The sequence below is a fragment of the Tetrao urogallus genome (assembly GCF_951394365.1).
Source record: "Tetrao urogallus genome assembly, chromosome: 5".
NCBI lineage: Eukaryota > Metazoa > Chordata > Aves > Galliformes > Phasianidae > Tetrao > Tetrao urogallus.
The window spans coordinates 19953147-19976253 of record NC_136818.1 but is presented as its reverse complement, the minus strand read 5'-3'; the positions used below and the strand labels follow the sequence as shown (position 1 = coordinate 19976253).

The window sequence follows — 23107 nt, the reverse complement described above, 5'->3', positions numbered from 1 at the left end:
GTAGCTGAAAGTTGCTTATGGTATGGAGGTACAGACTCTTAGCTGCTTGCTCTGCAGTCTTCGCTGTATTTTACCTCCAGAAAATTTTTTGTTTAGGCAGAAAGGAAGCCTGAGCCACTGTCCTGCATTGCAGTGGGATGCCAGGCAGTCAGAAAGGGCAGCTTCCCTGCCTCTGAGTGTGGTGGGAAAAGGGATGAAGAGAGTGGGTCCTGACAGAACTGTCCTGACAAGCTGCTTTTCATGCCTCGCTGATTTTATGTGGTTGTAAATTCATTCAGTCTTCAGTATTGTTTTCATTTCATGCAATCATATTTTAAATCTATTGAGGAAAGACAATTAGTGAGCTTAATTTTCCTTTATGGATTCCCTTCGCTAGATACTTCTATTAATTAATCTTTGTTTACTGCAGCAATTTTTTCCTATAAGAAAGGCTCCTTTGCAGAGCTGGCATTGTAATTTGCCTGTGCTGCACAGGTTTTTAAAAAATTCTTGTTTTTCCTTTCAGTGAAACTGGTGTTGATGAAGATGAGGAGCTGTATGATTGTGTCTATGGAGAAGATGAAGGTGGGGAGGTTTATGAAGACCTAATGAAAGATGAAGCAGCACAGCAACCTGTATGTTTTCTAATTCCGAACATTTTGCACAGTGGTGATTCTTTATTTAACATCTATGAAAGTACCTCTTTATAGATAGTTTCACCAAAACTTCACTTGGGCTTAATTGCATGTGGATCTGTCGTGTGTAGTGCATTATCTCCTGCTTTTTGGTTGCTTTTGGCAAAGGGTTGAACATTTATCTATGGTAATATTTTGAAAGCAATGTAGTTTATTTAACTGAAATATAAGATCACTGGTTACTAACTTAAAAAAAAAAAATTAGAATGTAATAATGTGAAGCCTTCTTTCTTCTGCCATAATTTGGACAATTGATATTCAAAATGACAAACATGAAGTTGCTGCTTGAAGTAGTGGAAAATTGTTAAGACTTTGTCTTGTTTTTTGAATTAGTGTAGATTTCCAATACAAGTATAAAAGATAACTGATGTGATTTGTTCTTTGCTTTTGCAGTTACCACTGTTTACAAACAAACAAACATAAACAACGACTCAAACAAACCAACCAAAATCCTCTAGAAAGCGTACTGATTTGTTTTAATCTTTATATAACTCTATAGGTTCAACTATAAATGTTTTCAAGTCTGTTTTTCTGCTAATACATTATTCTTCAGTGAGTACGCATAAAATCAAAATGAAATGTGTGCTGTTACTTTTTAGCTTCTTGCTTGTTTTTGTTTAATGACAAAATGTTAAACTTTTGAAATACCTGAATAAAATTTGAGATGAAAAAACTTATCTAATCAAGCCACGTTCAGTTTCAAGTAGGTTATTTTAGAGATGCAACTGAATTGCAGGAATTATTTACTATAATTTTACTTTCATTTTATGCTGAAGCTCAAAAGATTTGGAATTAACATAAAGGAGATGTGGGTGTTTTTTCTACTGTGTAGTTGATAGTCTGACAGTTGTTAGTAAACTTTCCCTGATTCTTTTTTTCTGAGTGCAATTTTCTGAGTTCTATTCTTGCCTATCTGCCTTTCTTGTAAATGATTAATGGAGAGTTTAGATTTTACATGCTGTAAAATGCATCTTAGCCTAGATAATTCAGATTTAACAGACTGTTTCTAATAGAAAGTAAACGAAACGTGAAAACCTAATACAGCTAACTATTTCTTCCTCAACATATAATGAATGGTGACGTTACAATTGCTTTGCTCAGGCAGCTTTCTTGAATATGATAATTATTTCTGCTTTGTGATAATTTCATGTCAGGTTTATAAATGCACTGTGTGCTAATATGATTATTTAACACAGTTCTTTCATTTGAATACTTCTACAAGAACTCCTTGCAAGTGAAAAAGATTAGCACAGGACAACTTTCATGCAGATATTCAGAAGAACCTAATGCTTTTAAGAGTCTCTAATAGCAGCCAAAATGTTTTGCATCTCCCTCACCCTTAATTTATCATGATCATCTTGCAGAGTAAACTATTCCACTAAGTTTTCTCTCAGTTGATGACCTTCAGATGCAATTTTCCTCACTTGTACTGTTATTTACTCATTATTATTTTCTCTTCTCCTTTTGTTTACTGCACCCAAATTCAAAAACTCTGTGATATGAATATGAAACTGATGTGCTAAATGCTGTCAAAAGTGCTTGTGGGAATGATCTATTTGGGTTAGATGAGCACAAGACTGAAGTCAATTATTTTACGTGGAATCCCAGGATTTTGTTTGCATTACTCATATTACTTGATGAACAACAAATGCCCATGTTCTGCAAGTGGTTATGCACTCTATTGAATGCAACAACGTTTGTGCTGATGCAAATATTACAAGACTAAATGTGAAAAAATAGCTAAAGCCTAAGTAATGTCAATTAATCTAAATTGAGATTAAATATAGTTAATGGTGACAGAATTTAGGAATAAGTGATAGATTTTTCAGACGAGGCCAAGTATTAGAATGCTTACCAAGTATGTTTCTGCTTATGAAAGACAGCTTTTATATACTTCTCCCAAATGGTTACTTCTGTCTCCAGCTGGTCAATAAAGCACTTCATTGCTTGGTGTGGGGGAAAACTAATAATTGCACAGCTTAGAATTTAAAGAGAAATTTCAGAAGTTGGAACACCTGGTAGAAAAGTGAGGAGCATATTCAAGTTGCAGGAATTGCTTGTAGAATCATACAGAGATAAATAGAGTAGGGAAAAGGAGATAAGGTGATGAAGATAGAGTGATGAAGCTCTGTGTGTCTGTATGATTTGCAACTTTCACCTAGTTTGCATACATTTCCTATTCTTCACTTGTGGCTGAGCCATCCCAAGAACAGTATGCGTGTGTGGCTCATGGTCAGTTTAAATGTGGTTAGCGATGTGCTGTGTTATATTTATGAGATGTGGATATGACTGATAGTGGAGAAGGGAGTGAACTCAATATAACCTTGGCCATACCAAGAGCTAAATTTTAAAATTTCAGAGTCTAGAAGCATTGCCACTGCTGTAAGAGAAAAAAGACTTATGCTTAAAAGTTAAGTCATTTTCTGAATGCATATAGTACTAGGTTGCTAAATTCTTCCTGATTCTGTCTGTAAGCAGTAATGGCTGGTCATAAGGTCTGTTTTGTACACGATGGGAATCACCTACACAGATTGAGAAATGTAAGCTATGGTCCAGAAGGCCTTAGGAAAGTATTACAGACTGGTAATTAGGCTTTGGAAAAGATGTCATGTTATTGGTGCTCGTTATGCAATTGCTTATTGGTGTTTTTAGAGAAAACATTTTAGGTCAGTAATGACATTTAATTGTGAGAGCTTAGCTGGTTTTTGTGTCAGGTCTCCCAGATACTCCAGCTGTTTTTAAGACTTGTGTGGCATGAGCATGTTCATACCTGCTTCTGGGTGTCTAATCTGTAGCTGGAAATGAGCTTTACAAATTAATGAAACTGTAACACTGTAGATCTGATCTTCATTAAGAGTGCTTGTAAACTATTATTATGGTAATTACACAGGCCACTCTGAAAGTAATGCCTCATATTTATTTTCTTGGAAACTATGACAGCTACAAAGAACGTGGTAACTCTGATAGAGCAAATTCTCAGTTACAAAACACTATTTTTCAGCATAGTTACCACAATTAGCTGTGTTTTTTTGCCAGCAATGAACAAGAGCCTGCACGGCAAATTAATCACCTGGAATATGGCTAATCTTTCAAACTGCTGTTGCCACTGCTGGAATACACCACTCACCACCTGACTGTGCTCACGTATGCTGACTGTTTGGTCTCCATAAATGCTCAATAAGCATCAATGAAAGTCAGTGGTTGCCATTTTTTCCACGTGGAGTAATTCAGTGATACACCTTTCCTTCATCTGCGCTTCCGTATCAGGCTTCATTTGTCCCTCAGCTGCCATGTGTCACACTGCAACAAAATGTAATGGTGTATTGGTAAGAAGGTTCAACCTCTACTGCTGTACTGCTAACATCACATAATAGGAGGCATTACTTTTGAAGCAACGCTCATGTACAAATGCTATATGAGTCTTCTAATTTATGTGGAAAAATCACCCCAGATAAACACAGGCAAGAGCTGGACTTAAGAGATCGCTGCATTTCCTGGTTCAAAGAAATGATTACTTTGTGTCCAAAGAGAAAGCTCCACTTGAGAACTAAAAGCTGTAAATAAGTGCAGGCACTAGACTGAATACAGCAATGTAAAGTTACTTACATGAATCAGTCCCGTTAAGTTTAATGGAATTACTAATTGCTCAGTATTTAAAATAAGACTCTGTGCTCTTGTTGTTCAGCTTCTGAAGTACATGCAGACAGCTGAGCTCTCTTTGTCTAAACATAAACTTTTCATAGCATTCCTTTGATGTGGAATTGTAGTATAAGTCTGAAAGCCAACGGCTAATTGAACATTAAAATATTCTTTGTTAGTGCTATCATCTTTGGAGGCTGCTGTATACAGAAAAAAGTATTCAGGAAGCAGTTATCCTAATTGCTAAATTTTAAGTGAATAAGTATGTTATCCATTAGGTGCCTGTTGAAAATAAACTTGTCTTCACTATAATTTCAGAAGCATACTGAGAATGATGTAAGAAGTTGTTGTCTTGCTGAAATAAAACAAACTGAAGAGAAATACACTGAAACTCTGGAATCAATAGAGAAAGTAAGTATTACTGCTTTACAAAAACATTATAAATGTGTTTCTATAGCACTCTAGAAAATATAACGACGTAGTCAATGTATGTATTTTTTCCCTGCAGTTTTTTATGGTGCCGTTGAAAAGGTTTTTGTCAGCATCAGAGTTTGAAACTGTTTTCATCAACATTCCTGTGAGTAACTGTATTTAATAAAGAGCTATAAGATTTGTATTTGGTTATGATGTATTTGTGTTTTACATTAGTGTATAAATTGGGTATTTGAAATACCATGCAAAATTGATTTGTGTAGCTGTAGCATACTTGATGGAAAAGAGTATGCACACTATTTCATTTTTTTTTTAGTCCTTTTCATGGAAAGAATGAGAAATAGTACTCTGAGACCAGATAGCAAGTTTAACCACTTTTTAACCAAAGAGGATCATTTTTGACCTGTAGAGGATAACTTATAGAAGACAAGTTGATTTCTGAAATATGCCACTGAGTGACTGTATAAAACAGTCACTGTTATGTTGCCCACCATTCAACATTCAGCAATGCTTTCAATAAGATTTGTATAAAGAGTCTGCAAATCTTTGTATCTAGCCCAGTCTGTCATTGCAGACGTTTTGATGTTCAAATAACTTTTAGATTCTGAATCTGGCACTGAACAGCAAAAGCAAATCCTCTGAAGCGTCTAGGAGATGTTATTTGACTGAACTATTCAAGGTTTCCTGTGATTATCACTTTGTCCCACTTATTTTTGGCCTCTTCACAATAGTATGACAATTTTTACATACCTTTTCTGTAGTTGATTTAAGTATCCAGCAGATAACTTTGCTTTATCTGACATTAAAGAAAGACATCAGACATGGTCTGAAGCTCGTCTTAACAGAGAGAAATGAAAGGACTGTTCTTTTACGAGGCAGACTGTAAAGGAAGGATCCCCAAAGCGTGGCCCATGGACCACATCAACCTTTATCACCTATGAAAGATCATCTGTGTTGGCTATCTCTGGAATGTCCTGCAGCTTCTCAGGGCTGTGGGAAGAGGTGTTTGGGATTTTTCTTCAATGAAACCTGGTTTGCAAAAATATTTTAATTGCTAAACTAGTACCAATCTGACTGCAGTTAAATTATAGCAGTTATTGAGCTAATCATAAGATGATACCTCACATCTTTCCGTATTTGTCTCCCTGTTTAAGTTTTCACTGTGAATCTTAATAGCTACAATTTCCTCCTCTTTGACCACTAGTCTGAAGTACTGCCGCAGATATCAGTAAACTATTTGTCTTAGAATATGTCAGCTGCCTTTAGAGAATCCTTTGCTTTGAAAACAAATTGTTCTGTCCTATGGCAGTGTTTCTTATTCACTCTGAAAGAAGCTCTGATGTGACCTTTCTTACCAACTGTGAATCTTTCTAAAGTGCAGTGTGGCCAGGTACACTGACTTAGCTGCCTTGAATGCCTCGAAGCCAGCCAGTGTGACATGCTTCACAGGGATGTAAAAGGGGCTTACACACTGCAAGCAGAAACTGAGGGATCAGCCTACTCACTACTCCTTCAAGAACAGTAAGGAGATAGATCAGCCTTTCAGTATAGTGGAGACTGTAAGAAAGAAGATGGGCATTTTAGCAGAAACTGCTGTGATAGGGTGAGGGGAAATATTTTCAAACAAAAAAACCCATGTGATTTAGGTTGGGTATAAAGTAAAAGTTTTTTCAAGTAAGGGTAACGACTCATTGGAACTGGTTGTCCAAAGAGAGGTGGTGAGTGCCCTGTCCTTGGCGAGGCAACTATGGTCAAGATGGATGGGGCTCTAAGCATGTGGTGCAGCTGTAGATGTCCCGGTTCATTGCAGGGGAGTTGGGCAAATGGTATTGGAGGGTCCCATTCTACTGAAATGATTCTATGATACTGAGATAAGAGGAGTAAAAACAACAAAAGCTATTCATCTTACTAGTTCCAAATCACATATATAATAAACTGCTATTCAGGTATTTTTTAACTTCTCTTTTCATTATAGGCATGCAGTATTCTGCTTTTACAGGATCATAGTTATTTCCTTTTAAATTCTTCTGACATCTCATAGGCATCTGACGATACTGATAGAAATGTAGGGTTTGTCTAAGCAAAAAAAAAAAAAAAAGTGCAAGTGTTTTCTCTGCTCAGAACTTGTCTCTGCAGCAGTTCCTCAGCAGGAAGGCTGGAGGGCAGTGGAAGCTCACTTTAAACTGAAAATAGCTGTTAGAAGCTCTACAGCGAAATGGTAATGTGGAGTGTAGTTGTGGTGGTCTCAAGACAGGACAGATTTGTCTCCGGTAAAAGCTTGTGGTGACTCATTGGTGCTTTAGGGTGATGCTGTGTTCCTTATGTATGGATTATATAGGGATGCTAGCTGGACAAAATCATTTGCTGATGTCAAAATACATTTTATTAGGGAAAAAGACCTGAACCACAGCTCACCAGTCTAAATAGTGCCTTTCATCAGGGCTCAGAATTCAAAATTCTATTCTTTAAGATTATGTATATATATATATGGCTGTATATTTGCATGCATCTATATTCCTCTGTGTATGCATGTGAGATCCTTTTGTATGTACATCTCTGCATGCATTTGAGATATGTGCAGGGAGAGATGGAAAGAAACATAACTTACTGAGGTATTGACACTTCATTAACCTTTAGTGATGTTAGCATCACTTTAAGTTAAAAAGTGAAGTAATTCTGGTTGAAAGAGAAGTTTAAAGACGTTTTATTATTTAACATTCAACTTTATTTCAGGTTTGCTGCTTAGCTGAGCCTCTGTACACTCCTGAAAAAATGTGCTTTAGTATGTTCATCTGGAAACATTTCTATATATATATATATATATATATATTCTTATGTCTATATGCTGGAATTTAAGATTCTGAGGATATGGTTGTACAATTGGTAGCAATTGAATTTGACTGGTTTTAAGCTTCTGCTATGTCAGCTGTGATGTGATTGACCTTGCAGATTTCGTCTGTAGGAAGCAAAGTGCTTTCACTTAATTCAGAGCTCAATGTTGTGTATTTTTGTAAAGTATCCTTTACTGCATTAAACAATCTTTGGCAGCTTTCATAAACAATCCTATGTTTTTTATTACAGAGGTCTGCATACCACTTAATTATCCTGATTAAAGTATTTCTTAACCTGTTTTGACTTAATTCATTATGACTTCTGTGATAGCATCCCTACAGTATAAGGCTGGTGTCATCTACAATAGCATACAGTTTTTTTTTTTTTAAATAATAGCAATCTAAGATTCTTCTCTACTGTGCTCATGGAGAAAATCTTCTGCAGTATTCTTGCCTCTCTCTCAGCCGTTAGCTGTTTGCTGTATTGGGAAACCCATTATGATTGCAGTGAACTTAGCACTAGAACATCACTAACTGACCAATGTACAAAATTAATTTTTCACAGCTCAGGGACATGAATCATTACTTTATCTTGTCACTAAAGCATTTACTAGACTTGCTTTATTTTAAAATTATTATAAAATGAAGATGAATTAACAGTGTCTGTTCCAAGCCAGAATAAATGATCTTAAATAGGTAGTTGTTCGAATTCAGCTTTTCTTATTACAGTGTATGGAAGATGTGAAAACCTTGAACTTAGGTTCTAATCGCAAATGATCTGTTCTCCAGTTTATTCAATTAATGAATTTAAGATGAAGCCACTTATTTTTATATTCAAAACTTTGTTCTGTTTTAAAAATAATTTCCTCCTTCTCATCGCTGTTTTTAAGGATTTGGTGAAAATTCACAGGAGTCTAACACAGGACATCAGTGATTCCATTATTAACAAAAACGATCAGAACTTGTATCAAATTTTTATTAGCTACAAGGAGAGGTAAGATTTATGTACTAATTTTTGTCTAATTATGATATCTATGCCCAATCCGTGAAATCATTTTACTATATTTTGATGAATGTTTCTAAACTAAAATTGAATTCAATGTCAGCATTATAAAGCTAATATTTTGTGTTATGACCCTGGAAGTCAAAGTGTCATCTATTACTTAATGAGCTATGCCTCTTTTCATTCCAATTTTAGCAAAATTGTTACATAGTTTTATATGAACAGTCTCTTATTGCATCAGGAAAGGTTTAGGTTGATTATGAGGAGATTTCTTCATGGAGAGAGTTTTAAAGCATTGGGATGGGCTGCCCAGGGAAGTGATTTAGTCACCATCCCTGGACATATTTAAAAGATATATGGACATGGCACTACAGGACATGGTTTAGTGATGGGACTTGGTAGGTCAGGTTGATGATTGGACATGATTTTGAAGGTCTTTTCTGGCATATGTGATTCTTTAGACAGGTAGCAACTACATTTCTAACAAAACTTAAATAGTGTTTTTTTTTGCCCTCAGCACTTTTTTTTAACATTTAACATTTTATAGCATGTACCTGTATTGTTTAATGGATAGAATGGTATAAAGATGTAAAAGGTGCAAAATAAGGCAAGGATATGTAATAAGGGCATTCCAGGTTAAAGAAAGCAAGAGAGGTGATAAACATGAAAGCAGAGAACATAGGTGTGAAAGAGAAGTCTTACTCTGATCTGCAGTCAAGTATGGCAGGGAAGCAAGCATACTTTACCTTCAAACTGTCAAAAATAGCCAGACTAATAACAAGATAGCCACGTGAGCATGTTGTACCCTGTAGGCTAGTTGCCAATATGTTTAAGCCCTTTTCAAATTGTGTATTTGTACTGAACAGCACTGAACAACTATTGAGCTGTATGGATGAACTTACAGACCTATGATACTTAGCTGAAAAGCTGTGCTGTGGGTTACAGTGCTGGCTTAGCACAAACTAACTCTTGGATTGTGATTAAAATTCAGTTTCTGGATCCGGAATGCAAAAGAGTGGTGGGATCAAATTGGATTCTCCTGGGAGTGATGGGGAAGGAGGATTGTTGGGATAGTAATGGGCTTGTGAGGAACTGAGCAGCAGCATCTGGAAGATGTTTGACAGATGAGTTGTTTTCTGGATGAGGAACACCAGCCAGACAGTCCATGAACAGTCTTGCCTTCAAGATCCTCTATCTCAGCTTTTCTGGCAGAGAAGGACAGAATTATTCCCTGGGCTGATAAACTTGCTGCTGTTCTAGGAGGGAAATAGGGGACAATAACTTGCTCTGGAAAATACTTATTTTTCAAAAGTAGCACTGAAATGTCTGCTATAAGGGCAACAAAGGACACTGAGAAGAAATCTCAATCTTACCTGTATTATGCAGAAGGGGAACAACATGACATAGGACATTGTAGCACATACTGGAAGTAATCAGAAGTGATGTTTAGTCAGTATTATCACTTCAGTTGTGTAATGAATGACCAAGATTCAGTTGGGGATAAAGGAATTTAGGAGGCCCAAAAGGAAAGCCATAAGAACTGCCCAAAAAGGAATTTAAAAACACAGAGAAGGAATCACCTAAAGAAATGTATGGAAAACGTATAACAAAACAGAACTCTGCCATGGGACTAAAAGAAGCACTTTAAGAAGGGTCAAGAGAATACCTTTATAAAAACAGACTCTTCCATGAAGCATTAGTTCTGTTGACAGCTACTGGGTATTTACTTTAATTCATGCTGTTATTTGGATCTGAAAGCTCACATGATGTAACCTGGTAGAAAATGTTGGAGATGGATGTTAGGATAACTTACCAGTTCTTTAAAGTATATGCACAATTAATCCTATTTAAACTTGTTAGAGAATTTATTCACTACACTCTTGAGAATTTGCAGTGCTGTAAATATGTGGTGTTCTCCTGTTAGACAGTGATTATACTGCTTTTAATGAGTCCTGCATTTATTGCAGCATACACACATGAATGTTAAAGGAAGTTGCAGTGATTTTTACAGCATTTTGAACACAGTTTTAACTTTATTTTTCTGAATATTTTTCATTGTTTTCATTGTTGGAGTCTGGCTATGTGTGATGCTGGCATAATTAAACGCTACTCCTGTTGAAAAGAGGATTGCCTTTTTTTTTTTTTTTTTGTGAAAAATGAGTAAGAATTTTCCTGAAATAAGCAAATGTTCCCTTTATTCTTTGTCTCTTGCTTTGATTTAGATTGGTTATTTATGGACAGTACTGCAGTCAAGTGGAAACAGCCATATCATGCTTAGACAACATTTCTAAGACAAAAGAAGATGTTAAGTTGAAGTTAGAGGTATAAGAATTTTATAAATATTTGTGTGTGTGTATTATATGTGTTCTGATAACTATGTCCTGCTTTCAACCAAGTAAAAAACATAGTGGATTAAAACTGAATTTGTTCATCATCTTTTCCTTGTAATTTATTGGAACCTCTCATCAGATTAATGTTTAGCTGTTGAGATACAGACCCTGGCAATCCTGAATGGATGAAGTGAGTGATGCTTTCCACTGGCAGTAGTAGGGTTAGGATTTATTTTTGGAACTGATATTCCTCTGTTTGTCATATGTTGGCTGAGAATACAGAATTGCAGACTTCTGTGCCAAATAAGCCCATCTTGAAGCTCTTAGGGCTTGTTGCCTACCAAGAACCCCTGTTCTTTTCAGCTGGGCTACTGGCTGGTGCTCAGGGTTAATATGTCCCAAGTTAGTGTGTTCAAGGTGCAGGACTTTGCATTTTCCTTGATGGCTTCATGAGGTTCCTGCTGGATGTTCCCTGAAGAGCATCAGCTGCACTTGCAATCTGGTGTTGTATGTGGACATGCTGTGGATATCCTTCTACTTTCCTGCTAAAAATATTAAAATTGTTAACTAAGAGGAGAAAACAGTAAACTCAGACATTGGTATAACTGTAGCAGATCTGTTCTGGATATTCCTAGTCACCTTCTTTGTTTGCCCAGAAGTGGCTTTCAGGAGCATTTGCTTTCAAAACTGTCTTTTGCTTTTTTGAAGGTGGTTGCAATGTCTGCCTTCGTTGCTCTGCTTATAGGCAGTATCTTTTTTTTTTTTTCCCAGTTGAATCCTATGCCTCATTTCTGTTGTGATGTTTAGTCCATGTTTTTTCTTGTGAAATATCTAAGAAGAAATGTCTATACACAGTCTTTGTTGAGATTTTACTGTCATATCAAGTATTTTCTTCCAGTTTGTTGAAAGCCTTTGTCTCAAATTTGCTGGAGTTACTACGACAGCCAATGTATCTGTTCAACATGGTATTCATGGAAATTGTGTTGGTTTCTTTTTTTTTTTTTTTTTTTTTAAATTATTGTCCTAATCTATTTTTCTGTTTCAAACTAGGAATGTTCTAAGAGGGCCAACAACGGGAAATTTACTTTGCGAGATCTTTTAGTGGTTCCAATGCAAAGAGTGCTAAAATACCACCTACTGCTCCAGGTAACAGAACTGTGATTGTTTATCATCAGTGGTTTATAAGAATGAGAGCTTAAAAGCCTTTATCAAAGGAAGGTAACTGACATTTCCATAGATTTGAGACTAATTTGTTATGAAATAAAATGCAGTGAAGCACAGGTTTTCTTAAAGAGATGATTCCTCAGAGCTGATGCATTTCTGAGAATGATGAAAAAACACAGCTGTTTCCCAGTATTTGAACCTTTCATTCTTGTTATGTTTAAAATGGTTAGTAGTAGCATGCTATAATCGTGGTGCTTTGAATTGTGGATCGTTATCCCTCAACAAGGAAGCTGAACCATACTTACAGCTTACTTTTAAGATGCTTTTCTGCTGTCATAAATTACAATAAAGCCATATTTATTTTGAAATGCTTCTTGTTATAACCCACAAAGCACGAGCTCTCACAGTTAGCCCTATAATAAGGGTGGAGAGTCTTATAAATTTGATTTGATAGCTGTGCCAGGAGACTCATTAGTTCAGCTGCAAAGAAATATATTACTATATGAGACTGTCAGCCCTGCTGATGCTTGTAAAATGTTGTTTTAAAAAAGATCTACTGCTTGCTTGTATAGTAAAATTTTGACTCTATGGAACAACATAGATTTTGTATATTTTGTATATTAAGTTTTTGAAATATTTCTGAACCATCAACATTTCAGTTGACAGAAATTTGGAACAAAATAAATGACCAAACTGCTTTTTAAAAAACATGGCTTCTTAGCAGAGGCTTATTAGAGTTACGGTAGTATGGTTAGGTGGAGGTTGGATTTGATGATCTTTAAGGTCTTTTCCAACCTTAGCAATTCTATGATTCTATAGCTTTATAATCAACCTTTTATATTATGACAAGATGAAATACGATGTGTCACTATGTTCTAAAGTTTGAGATAACATGTAGTAACAGCATACACTGTACAAAAAATATCTTATAGACTTAAAATGAAAAAAAATCTAGTAAAACTCTTAAAATTGTAATTTGAAATATAAATATTTTTTTTATTTCCTAGGATTTTAAGGAGGTTTTTTTGCTAGCTGGGATATATAATTTTATTTTCAAATCATGAACAAATATTCTGTTTCCCTAGGATGTTATTTTTTAAGAAGAACTTGAAAAAAACTTTTATTTTCCAAAGGGAAAATGGCCAAAAAAAAAAAAAAAAAAGCCATTGTGATTTAAATGTGTACTCTGAGTCAACTTTGTCTAGACTTAATGAAACAGTGACGTAGTTGTCAAAGCTAGCTGAGATCTTACTGGTAGTGTATGTCCCTGTCTGCAGCCAAATGAATGCCTTGGAATGGGATTATACACTGAATAGCAGTGAGCAAATGAACTCGACTGATGATCCGATTGGCAATACTTAATTGCTATGAAGGCAAATTGGTTTCTACTGATTGTAATAATACAAATATCAGTATTTAGACTGTGTCATTCTTAAATGATCTTTGCCAGTTATTTGTTTGCAACAGTCCTTGCTCAGCTTACAAGTTGGTTACAGTGGGGAAGAAAACGTGAATTCTCAGGTTGTGTTTTCTGTTCTTAGGTGTGGGGTTTTTTCTTTTTTTTGGGTGGAGTGTTGTTGGTGGTTGTTGAGGAATGGTGCATGGAGTAATAACTTCAGTTTTCAGCTGTCAGACAATGGGTGAGAAATTTTAAACTACTTTTGTCAATAGGAGCTGGTAAAGCACACTACAGATCCCACGGAGAAAGCAAATCTAAAACTGGCGCTTGATGCAATGAAGGTAAGTCGTGCTGATTAAGTTTTTGTATCCATGTTGGCATTTAGAATGGTAGTTCATAAGCATATTTCCTGGAAACTACTATTCTTCACAACAGATCAAATAGGTATTTGCTCAAGTCATTGTGTGCTCTGTGAGTACGTAGTTGAAGGCTTTCTCCAAGCCTTGGAACAAATTCAGTAATTTTCTGAAGGGGAGCATATATGAAATGGAGCTTCCTCATTTCAATTTATTTTTCTTATCACTTTGCTGTCATGTACTGAGGCAAGCAGCAGGTGTTTCAATAAATTTGGTCTTAGTTCCAAAGTGTAGGACTATTTCTATAACTCTAAGCCAATTCTAATCAAGGTCAGTGGTTTCCCAATGAGGCGAAGACATCTTTCTTTAGAAGACTCTATTTCTATGATCTCTGTGGCTTTACCCTTGAAATTAGTGGTATATTTCTTTAGGTACAGTACCTGTCACTGTACATCTCCTGCAAGTGGCACAAACAAATGCTTTATAGAAGAGCAGTACTGCCTTAATATTACTTTGTGTTCCTCTGTACAGTGAAATTTCTGCTTCACTTGGCTTCACTACGTGAGTTGTGAAATTGATGTGGTGGAATTGAGTCTTTTTTCTATTCTGTGGTGGGGGAAAGCCAATACAGTATAGGTCATATCTTCTTCTATTGCAATCTATATCGACCACAGGAGATGCAGAAGTCAAAATAAGTGAGTTTTCAGTCATGCAGCTGCCTATGCTGCTACTTGAATTCCTAGAATACAGACTAGCTCACAAGTGAGATTTTTGGCTCCCCTTTTTTGTTTCCAAGTTCTGTGCTGTGAATGCAGAGGGCGCTTGTCTGATAATCTCACAGGAAGATGCCTGAAGGGAGTGGCACAGCATTGCTTCCAGATGGTGGCAAGGCAGGCATCTTGGTGGCTAGTAATTGTCTAGGAATCATAGAATCATAGAATGGCCTGAGTTGAAAAGGACCACAATGATCATCTAGTTTCAACCACATCCAGCCTGGCCTTGAATGCCCCCAGGGATGGGGCATCCACAACCTCCTTGGGCAACCTGTTCCAGTGCGTCACCACCCTTTGTGTGGAAAAACTTCCTCCTAATATCTAACCTAAACCTCCCCTATCTCCGTTTAAAACCATTCTTCCTTGTCTTATCACTGTCCACCCTTGTAAACAGCAATTCTCGTTCTTGTTTATATATGCTTCCTTCAAGTATTGGAAGGCCATAATGAGATCTCTCTGGAGCCTTCTCTTCTCCAAGCTAAACGAGCCCAATTCCTTCAACCTCTGCTCACAGGAGAGGTGCTCCAGCCTTCTGATCATCTCAGTGGCCCTCCTCTGGACCCACTCCAAGAGCTCTACATCGTTCTTGTACTGGGGGCCCAGGCCTGGGGGAAAACAATTGTGGTTTTATTTTTTTTCCACTTTTTTTTTCTCCTTTGATTATGTTCTTCATTGTTTCTGGTGATGGCTGACTCAAACTAAGACCAATTAAGAAAACTTTTGTCAGAATGATTGTGCAGTCATGCCCTGCCTACCAGCCGATGATAATAATAAATAATTCTGCAGGAACTGGCATCTCTCACTAAGGTCACATCATCATTTTCCTCCCAGTTAAACCATATCCTTCCATACTAAGCCCTGTCAGAGCAGTAGAAGTAGCCATGCAACATAGATTTGTTGCTTCTACAGGCTTTCATTTGTCTGCTTGGAAATGATATTTGGAAAAAAACTGACAACAAGCGGGTACCACATCCTGGAAAGGAAATGTGTCATTTTTCTTTAAGCAACAATCAAGAGGTTTTTTCTAGACCAACTCTTGGAAGACTGATGTGAATGTATCCTGTTTGCATTCCTTTGGGAAACTGGCATGATAATTGCAGCTATTCTATGGTTCTGATTAAAATTTTATTAGAAAGAATATGTATCCTTTTCCTACGCTCCCAAATTTGTAGTTGTATTAAAGGATACTGTAAAAGCAAGTTGTGAAGATCAGAAAACCTTTTCTAACCACTGCTCTCAGCATCCCTGACCTCACCAGTTACCACTGCTGCTTGCTCCTTATCTCTAGCCATAAACAGAGAAGCCTCAGCAAATTGTCACTATTACTCAAGCGCATTCAAAGCTATTTAAAGGCTGTAGTGAAATGTATATGTTATGTGCTCTGGTAAGGAAGACAATAATAATCTCAACCTGTTAATTTAAGTAGTATATCGCTTTAAGGACACTTTTAAAATTTGTGTAATATCTTCTTTCTGCTGTACAATACTATTATTCTGCAGTAGCTTCTTATGTCCCTCTTAGTATGCATTCTTTCACATAAATTAAATCCTTACTTTTGAGTAACATTACGTATGTGTTCTATTACATTCTATTTTTACCTTCTTTTCTATTATCTGATTTTGAATGTTGTTGACTGCTTTCTTTAGGCCACTGCTGTACTGCATAAATTACATTCCATCTTCAGTTTTTAGAATAAGTCATTAACAAAATCCAGAGAAAGTTAGTCCTTTAAAAGAAAAAACAACAACAAAAACAAAACAGTATGTTGTCCTTTCTTGCTATAGAATTTGTATTTGAACAGATAAAAAATGAAGAAAGCTGTATATTTGATTTAAGATGTGCAGAGGCTTTTTTACGTGTTTAGTCAGACAGATTGGTAATTCAGTAACATCAAGTATGTATATATTTGAATGTAAGTATGTACGTATTTCTTTAAATGTGAAGATAAGCCTAAGACAGAACTAGAAATAAATTGGCTGAAATAATGTATTGAAGTGGTTTGTTTTGTACTTTCTCCCTTTTTTGGTTGATGCTCTAGGACTTGGCTCAGTATGTAAATGAAGTGAAGAGAGATAATGAAACGCTCCGTGAAATTAGACAATTTCAACTATCAATAGAGAATTTGGTATGTGATAGTTTTAGCTTATACAGTTCTTAGTAACTTTTGATCAAATGCGATGATATACGTACATTTTTATTCTTTTATATGGGAAGATAGTAAGTAAGCTTGGTGAAATTCACATGCAAGTATGACTTGCTTGGTCTAGAATGATAGAATGATGATTTACTTGCAGAGATATCTGCTAAAACTCTGTAAATCCCTGCTGGGGGGTTATATTATACGTACTTACAAATATTCGTGTAGATAAATGTTTGTATTTGTACAGTGACTCAGATGACTTTGAAATGCAAAAAATTCTTTGAGACAAGTATAGGACAATCTGATGCCCTATTGTATGTAGGTTGCTCTTCAAGTAATGCCTCCTATTTATTTGCCTGGAAACTACAACAGATGAAAAGCACAATAGCACTGCTTGATAGAGCAAATTCTCATGCACAAAATGTTATTTTTCAATGTAGTTAACACCATCAGCTATGCATTTTAACCAGCAATAAAGAAAAGCCTGCATGCTGTGCTCATAAAAGTAGGCATGGCTGTCCATAACTTGGATTGTCTTTCATGTCAGTGTTACCACTGCTTAAATGCACCACCCGTGAGCACTTGCTGTGCTCACATCCACTGTTTGGTCCCCATAAATGTTCAGCAAGCATCAATTAATATCAATGGGTGCCATTTTTTCTGTGTAGAAGAATTCAGTGAGATACCTTTATATCCTACATGCTTCCAGGTCTCACTCCATTTTGTCAGACTGTCCCTCAGCTGCCATCAGTTTCAAAGCAACAAAATGTAATGGAATACTGGTGAGAAGGTTCAACCTCCAGTATCTGCAATGCACATTTCAATGATGTGAAGGGCCAAGATAACAAGAGGCATTACTTTTTGAGTGGTCCTTATATTTAGTTTAAATGACAGTGACCTGAAAAGCCCTTTTCTGGGGTAAAAGAAGTGGTCTAACATTTGAGTGTGTTACCTTACCACTTTTGCTGTACTGAATTAAGCCTATTATTTCTGTTTCAGAATCATTCCCTCTTACAGTATGGAAGACCTCAGGGTGATGGGGAAATAAGGATAACTACGTTAGACAAACGGGCGAGGCAAGACAGGTGATGTCATGACTTCTGGTGTTTGCTATTAAAATGCCTGTGAAGTAACTCTCTTTGCATATTTGAGGTCAGTTCATTGATTCTTGAGAGTGCTTCAAGTTTGCTGTGCACTCACAGACACCATCATTTGTTTAGCAAGTGAATTTGTGAAGAAGTTATGTATGGGAAATTAGCTATTGCATTATCATGTAAGATAACCTATGTCTCTTGCAAGAGTACTTTCAGTGTTTCTTGTTTTGATATTCAGTAGTTAAGCTGTTCAAAGTTTTAAGCTCCACAGGCAAAGATTTATAAGATGAGACTTGGTATGCTGGCTATCTAGAATGTTTTTAACTCTCTTTACATTGTATTTTCATAGGCATATTTTCTTGTTTGATCTGGCTGTAATTGTTTGCAAACGGAGAGGTGATAATTACGAAATGAAGGAAATAATAGATCTTCAGAAATACAAAATTACAAATAACCCCACTACTGATAAAGAAAATAAAAAGGTAAGTACTTGCTAATAATGTTCATGTAAAATATATACATTTTCAACATCAGTTAGAAGCATTTTTGCAGGATTTAGAATGTACATATACAATTTATATACAAAGTTTTATGTATTATCCAAAAGCCAAGATGAGTATTTAGAAATTTCAACTTCATTTATTTTGACGTAGCTAAAGCATTTGACTAAGCAATTCCCATGTCAACAGAATAGCGTGCTCTTGGTGTTTAGAAGATAAGGGCTTTTATTAAGGAACATAGAGATGTTTTTTCGTTCCTTTTTTTTTTTTTTTCTGTGTAACTAGTGATGTGTATTGCCAATCTTTTTCTACAGTGGTCTTATGGCTTCTACCTCATTCATATCCAAGGTCAAAATGGTTTAGAAGTTTATTGCAAAACTAAAGATTTGAAGAAAAAATGGCTTGAACAATTTCAGATGGCTCTGTAAGTATTTGTGTTAAAGTAAAATCATGTTACTTAAGAGTAGGAATGTCACTTGAACTATACTACTTACGTTTTATTTTTTAATACAGGCTAGTTATCTATTTTGTTTGACTTTCTGAAAAACAATAGTGCTGACACATCTTCATGAACGTGGTATTTCCCTGAAACTCCTCTTGAAAAAGAAAGAGGGCACTCTACACTATGTATTGCCAAATTTGCTGCTAAGACTACTTCAGTAATGCTGTCTTAAACAACTGGGGTGAAATAATAATTATTTTAGCAATAAAGATATATCATTCTGATAACTTTTCCCCTCCCATTTTAATTTTGAGTAGTTGAAATACATTTTTGAAAGATGACACAGAAGACTAAAGAGAGGGGATTCTGGCATTTTTCTAGGTAGCTTTTTACTAATTTAATATTTAGTATTTGGAATAAGTTACTCAACTTGGTACATTTCATTTCAAAAGCCTGATTTCCTCTGTATATTTTGAACTAAAAGGAGCAGACTGCTTTAGACTTCTCAAAGTTGTTCAGATGAAGCACTGCGTGTAACATTATTGGTATGCAGCATGAGCTTTATTTCCATATCTGATTCTTCTTGGGAAGACAACTATGAGTATTGACACCTCAGATATTCTTATTACATGTGAAAGTTGTGAACAAGAGAATTGAATGGGAAAGTGATGCATGCTTTATTTAAAAAACAAACAAAAAAAAACCCAAAAACAACAAAGCAACAAAGTGTGGGAGAGAGTGAGATAATCCCTGTGAAAATAGAGATAGCATTAATAAGTTTTTTTTTTGGATGTGATTGCAAAGGTTTGTGGAGTAGAGAAAAAAGCTGTTATGAGCTGATATGACTGGAACTTGCTTATAAGCTATGTATATTCCTTCAAAACCTCAGTATGATGAGTGTTAATGATTTAAATGAAAATAAAAGGGAAGACAACCTGAGCTGGACAGATATAATGATGCCCTCTAACCATGAAGATCTTGCTGATTTTGGCAAAAAAGATGATAAATTTTGGCAGAAACTGATATTGTAGTGAGAAATGGGAAAAGATTTGAAGTGTGTAGAAAGCTGCATACTTCGCCTTTTCCTATCTTTCTGTCCGTGTTCTGTCCCTGCTGTTTTATTGTCATTATTGATATTTAGTTAAACATAGAATAGAACATGTATGGAAATCACGAGGAGCTCAGATGTTTCAGCTTTAGCTCTGTAACTATCGATTGATTTTCAGACTTCATACCTCATACTTGTGTGCAAAAAATCCGGAAAACCAAGAACAGAAAAGTTAAGGAGATCAGTAAGGGTCAGTTAAGTTTCCTGTTTTTTTTTTTTTTTTTTTTTTTTTTTTTTTTTTGTTTGTTTGTTTGTTTGTTTGTTTGTTTTCCCCAGGAGCACCTCCTCATTTATTCTCAAATATCTTTTTAGTTCTGTGCAGGCATGCTTTCTTGCCCTCTCCTCTATTTTCTATTTTCTCTGGTTTCTAGTGCCTGAGGACATCCCCATCCTTTGTACACACTTGTGCAGCTCCTCTGAGGCTCCTAGTTAAGTGCTGAGCTGGGTCTAGCCCCTCCGCCTCACTCACTTCCTCTCAGCGCTGCCCTTGGATGTGCCTTTGCAAGGAGGGCTGCTGCTGCCAGTTGCCTTGTGAGCAGAGAGACGTGGGCCTGCAGGGCTTACAGCTTATTGTGGTGCTCATTCCTCTGGGGATTGTGAGGTTTCTCATTGAAAACGAGTATGGTGGTGCCAGCCTTGTCTTGCACAGATGATCATCCCTCTTGTAAACCCATGCCTCTGGGTTAACCTCTTCCTGTGTGATTAAAGGTTGAAATGCAGAAGCATGGGAACTGGAGGAGCAGAGTTACTTCAGGTCAGGGCTAGCATGTAACATGATACAGTGGTATGATTTGCATCAGCCAATGCTTTTTCTTTGTTGTTTTATTACCACTGAGATTTAAATGTGAAGCTTTTGTACTTTATGAAGCTCTTATACCTTCACCTAGTCTGTTGCAGGGGCTTGACCTTATAGCATATTTCCCACAGCAGCTTTCTCAAAACATACCTCAGTGTATATAGAAATAATGATATTCTAATCAGTGCTAAGGTACAAGAATTTGGGAACAAATGAAGCCAACTTCTGAACAACTGGATGGTTGATTTGATTTGTTTTTTTGGGGTGTCATTGCTTATTAAATAATGCCTACTCTAGTATTGTAATTCCACTCTGAAAAGTAGCCATGACTAAAAGTATGCAGTTATTTATCATACTCAATAATAATTACCACTTTCTTGGACAAAATACTTCTTATTTTTAAATTTTACAGAGACTGCAAAAATGGCACAGTTAAGAAGGGTTGCATTAGATGCTTGTTTGATGATCAGAAATGATGTTTACAGTTCCAGACAGAAATTTCAGTGCAGTTCTTTTGCCTTCTGGATAGCATTATAAACAAAATCAGGTGTCTGCAAGTCTTAATCTAAGAATGTAACAAAAGAACAGATTAGGATCTCTCTTACAATTTATAAATCAAGAGTAAGCCTTTTTTTCTCCCCCTAGAATAACTCATTGGCATAATTATGTTAGGCTGCAATTTTGCTTTCATAGGGTGGAGTTTATATTGGTCTATGAGCAACAGTGATAATAGTTATTGCTGAAAAGGCACTTACTGTAAAGTTACCTTACTTCGGTTCCTGTACCTGTAAAATTATTTCAAGAAAAATGCTGTTAAAATCTTTTCATTGTAGACAAGACCTAAATTCAATGAAATCAGCTGAATAATTCTTTCGCTGCTCTGGTGTAACTGAGATGAGAGTTTGTCTCTAGATTTGGAAAGCTTCTGTTATTGATGAAGTATGAAATAGAGGAGAACACAGGATTGCAGACTGGGCTTAGTTTCAGCTTGATGGGCAGAATGCATTAGGCATACTTGATATGGCAAATATTAGAAATTCCAGTGCAATTTTCAGAGTGCTACTTTTCATACTAGTTAACTTTGTTAGAAAATTACCTTAAACCATAAAAAATATTCTACTTCTTGGCTTGCGCAGTTGTTATTGTAGTCTGTATTCTGAGTTGTTTTGTCACGAGGGAGGCTGGCAACGACTGGTTACTGTTAATATGAAACTGAGTAAGTTATTATTATTCAATAGCAGTTCTGCTACAAGTAGGTGTTTTTTTTGTCTACTGCTTTATGTAGATAATACATAATGGAACAACACCTCCATTTTATTTTTCCAAATACTTTCATGAAGGTGACTGATGGAGCCAGCACACACGCTACATTCTCAGCAACAGTAGAACTGCAGCGCAGTTGTATTGGCCCTGTTTATCTTTTCACAGTTATTTCCAATGGTGAAGCTGAGTCTGCCCCTGCTCTTTTTTTTTTTAGTGTATTTTGTACAACCTAAGAAACTCTGGTTTACTGGGAGCTTTGTTTTTTTCTGGGCAGTAAAATGACGCAGGACGTTGGGGCAGCACCCATCAACATTGCAGTCAAACTCTCAAAGCTGAAACTTTGGTTGGCTTCTGAATTCAAGAAGGTTTCGCCACACGATTGAAATATGTTTTAGTGGGAACCCGCATAATGCACTTGGTTTAGTTTGCTTTTGGTGTGTCCTGTTCCCTCTCACTGGTGTGAGTGGAAGTTCTGGTGCACAGTGAGACTGTAATTGCTTATTGCCTCAGAAGAAGCACTGCTTAGCAGTAGTGGTTAATTTGGGCAGTTGCTACTTTGTTTTTGGAACTCTATTAATAATAATAGATGAGCTTATAGCTGTATGGGTAAACAAGCACCTTTTTAAAGATAGTACTGCAAAGACTTTACTAGATGTGGAGCACTTGTTTAATCTAGCGTGTCAAATAGCATTGGTTTAAGCGTAGAGTCATTTCATATCCAAGATAATATTAATAGAAATGTACAGCCAAATTACTGCACCAAATTACTCAACCACGCTAGAGACTTTATTAAGTGAGAGTTTGTCAGCTATGTGATTGTGCATGGCTTATTTGCTGCATGCTAACTATTAAAACCTCAAAAACTGGTTGCAAGTGCAGAACATTTTTGATACGTTTTTCTCGTAAAATGTCCCATCTAATCCTTTTTTTCCTCCTGTGTGGAAAAAAAGAACCAGAGTAATCAGAACAAATGTCTCATACCTACAAATTACATAAAATGCTGCAGTGCTGGTCGATACTGCTTTTTCTAGAAAGTTCTCATACAGAGTTTTTTAATGCTTGTTTAAAAAAAAAAAAAGCCCCTCAAACTATTGTGTAATATCTCTTGTCAATGAATTTCATGCAAGCAGCTCTTTAATAAAAGAAATTGAATGCTAAAATTG

The 23107-nt window shown here is 36.2% G+C and overlaps 1 protein-coding gene across 1 annotated transcript in view; it reads left to right on the top strand.

The window, feature by feature from the left end:
* VAV3 (vav guanine nucleotide exchange factor 3) overlaps window positions 1–23107 on the top strand; it is a gene marked incomplete at both ends in the record, with an annotated part of 154840 nt that overhangs the window by 60886 nt on the left and 70847 nt on the right. The window contains 11 exons of the mRNA XM_079536444.1: window positions 506–614; window positions 4632–4724; window positions 4822–4890; window positions 8467–8570; window positions 10802–10901; window positions 11960–12055; window positions 13745–13813; window positions 16640–16726; window positions 17741–17826; window positions 18185–18317; window positions 18650–18759. Coding sequence (XP_079392570.1) covers window positions 506–614; window positions 4632–4724; window positions 4822–4890; window positions 8467–8570; window positions 10802–10901; window positions 11960–12055; window positions 13745–13813; window positions 16640–16726; window positions 17741–17826; window positions 18185–18317; window positions 18650–18759 — 1056 coding nt within the window. The remainder of the gene's footprint in view (window positions 1–505; window positions 615–4631; window positions 4725–4821; window positions 4891–8466; window positions 8571–10801; window positions 10902–11959; window positions 12056–13744; window positions 13814–16639; window positions 16727–17740; window positions 17827–18184; window positions 18318–18649; window positions 18760–23107) is intronic.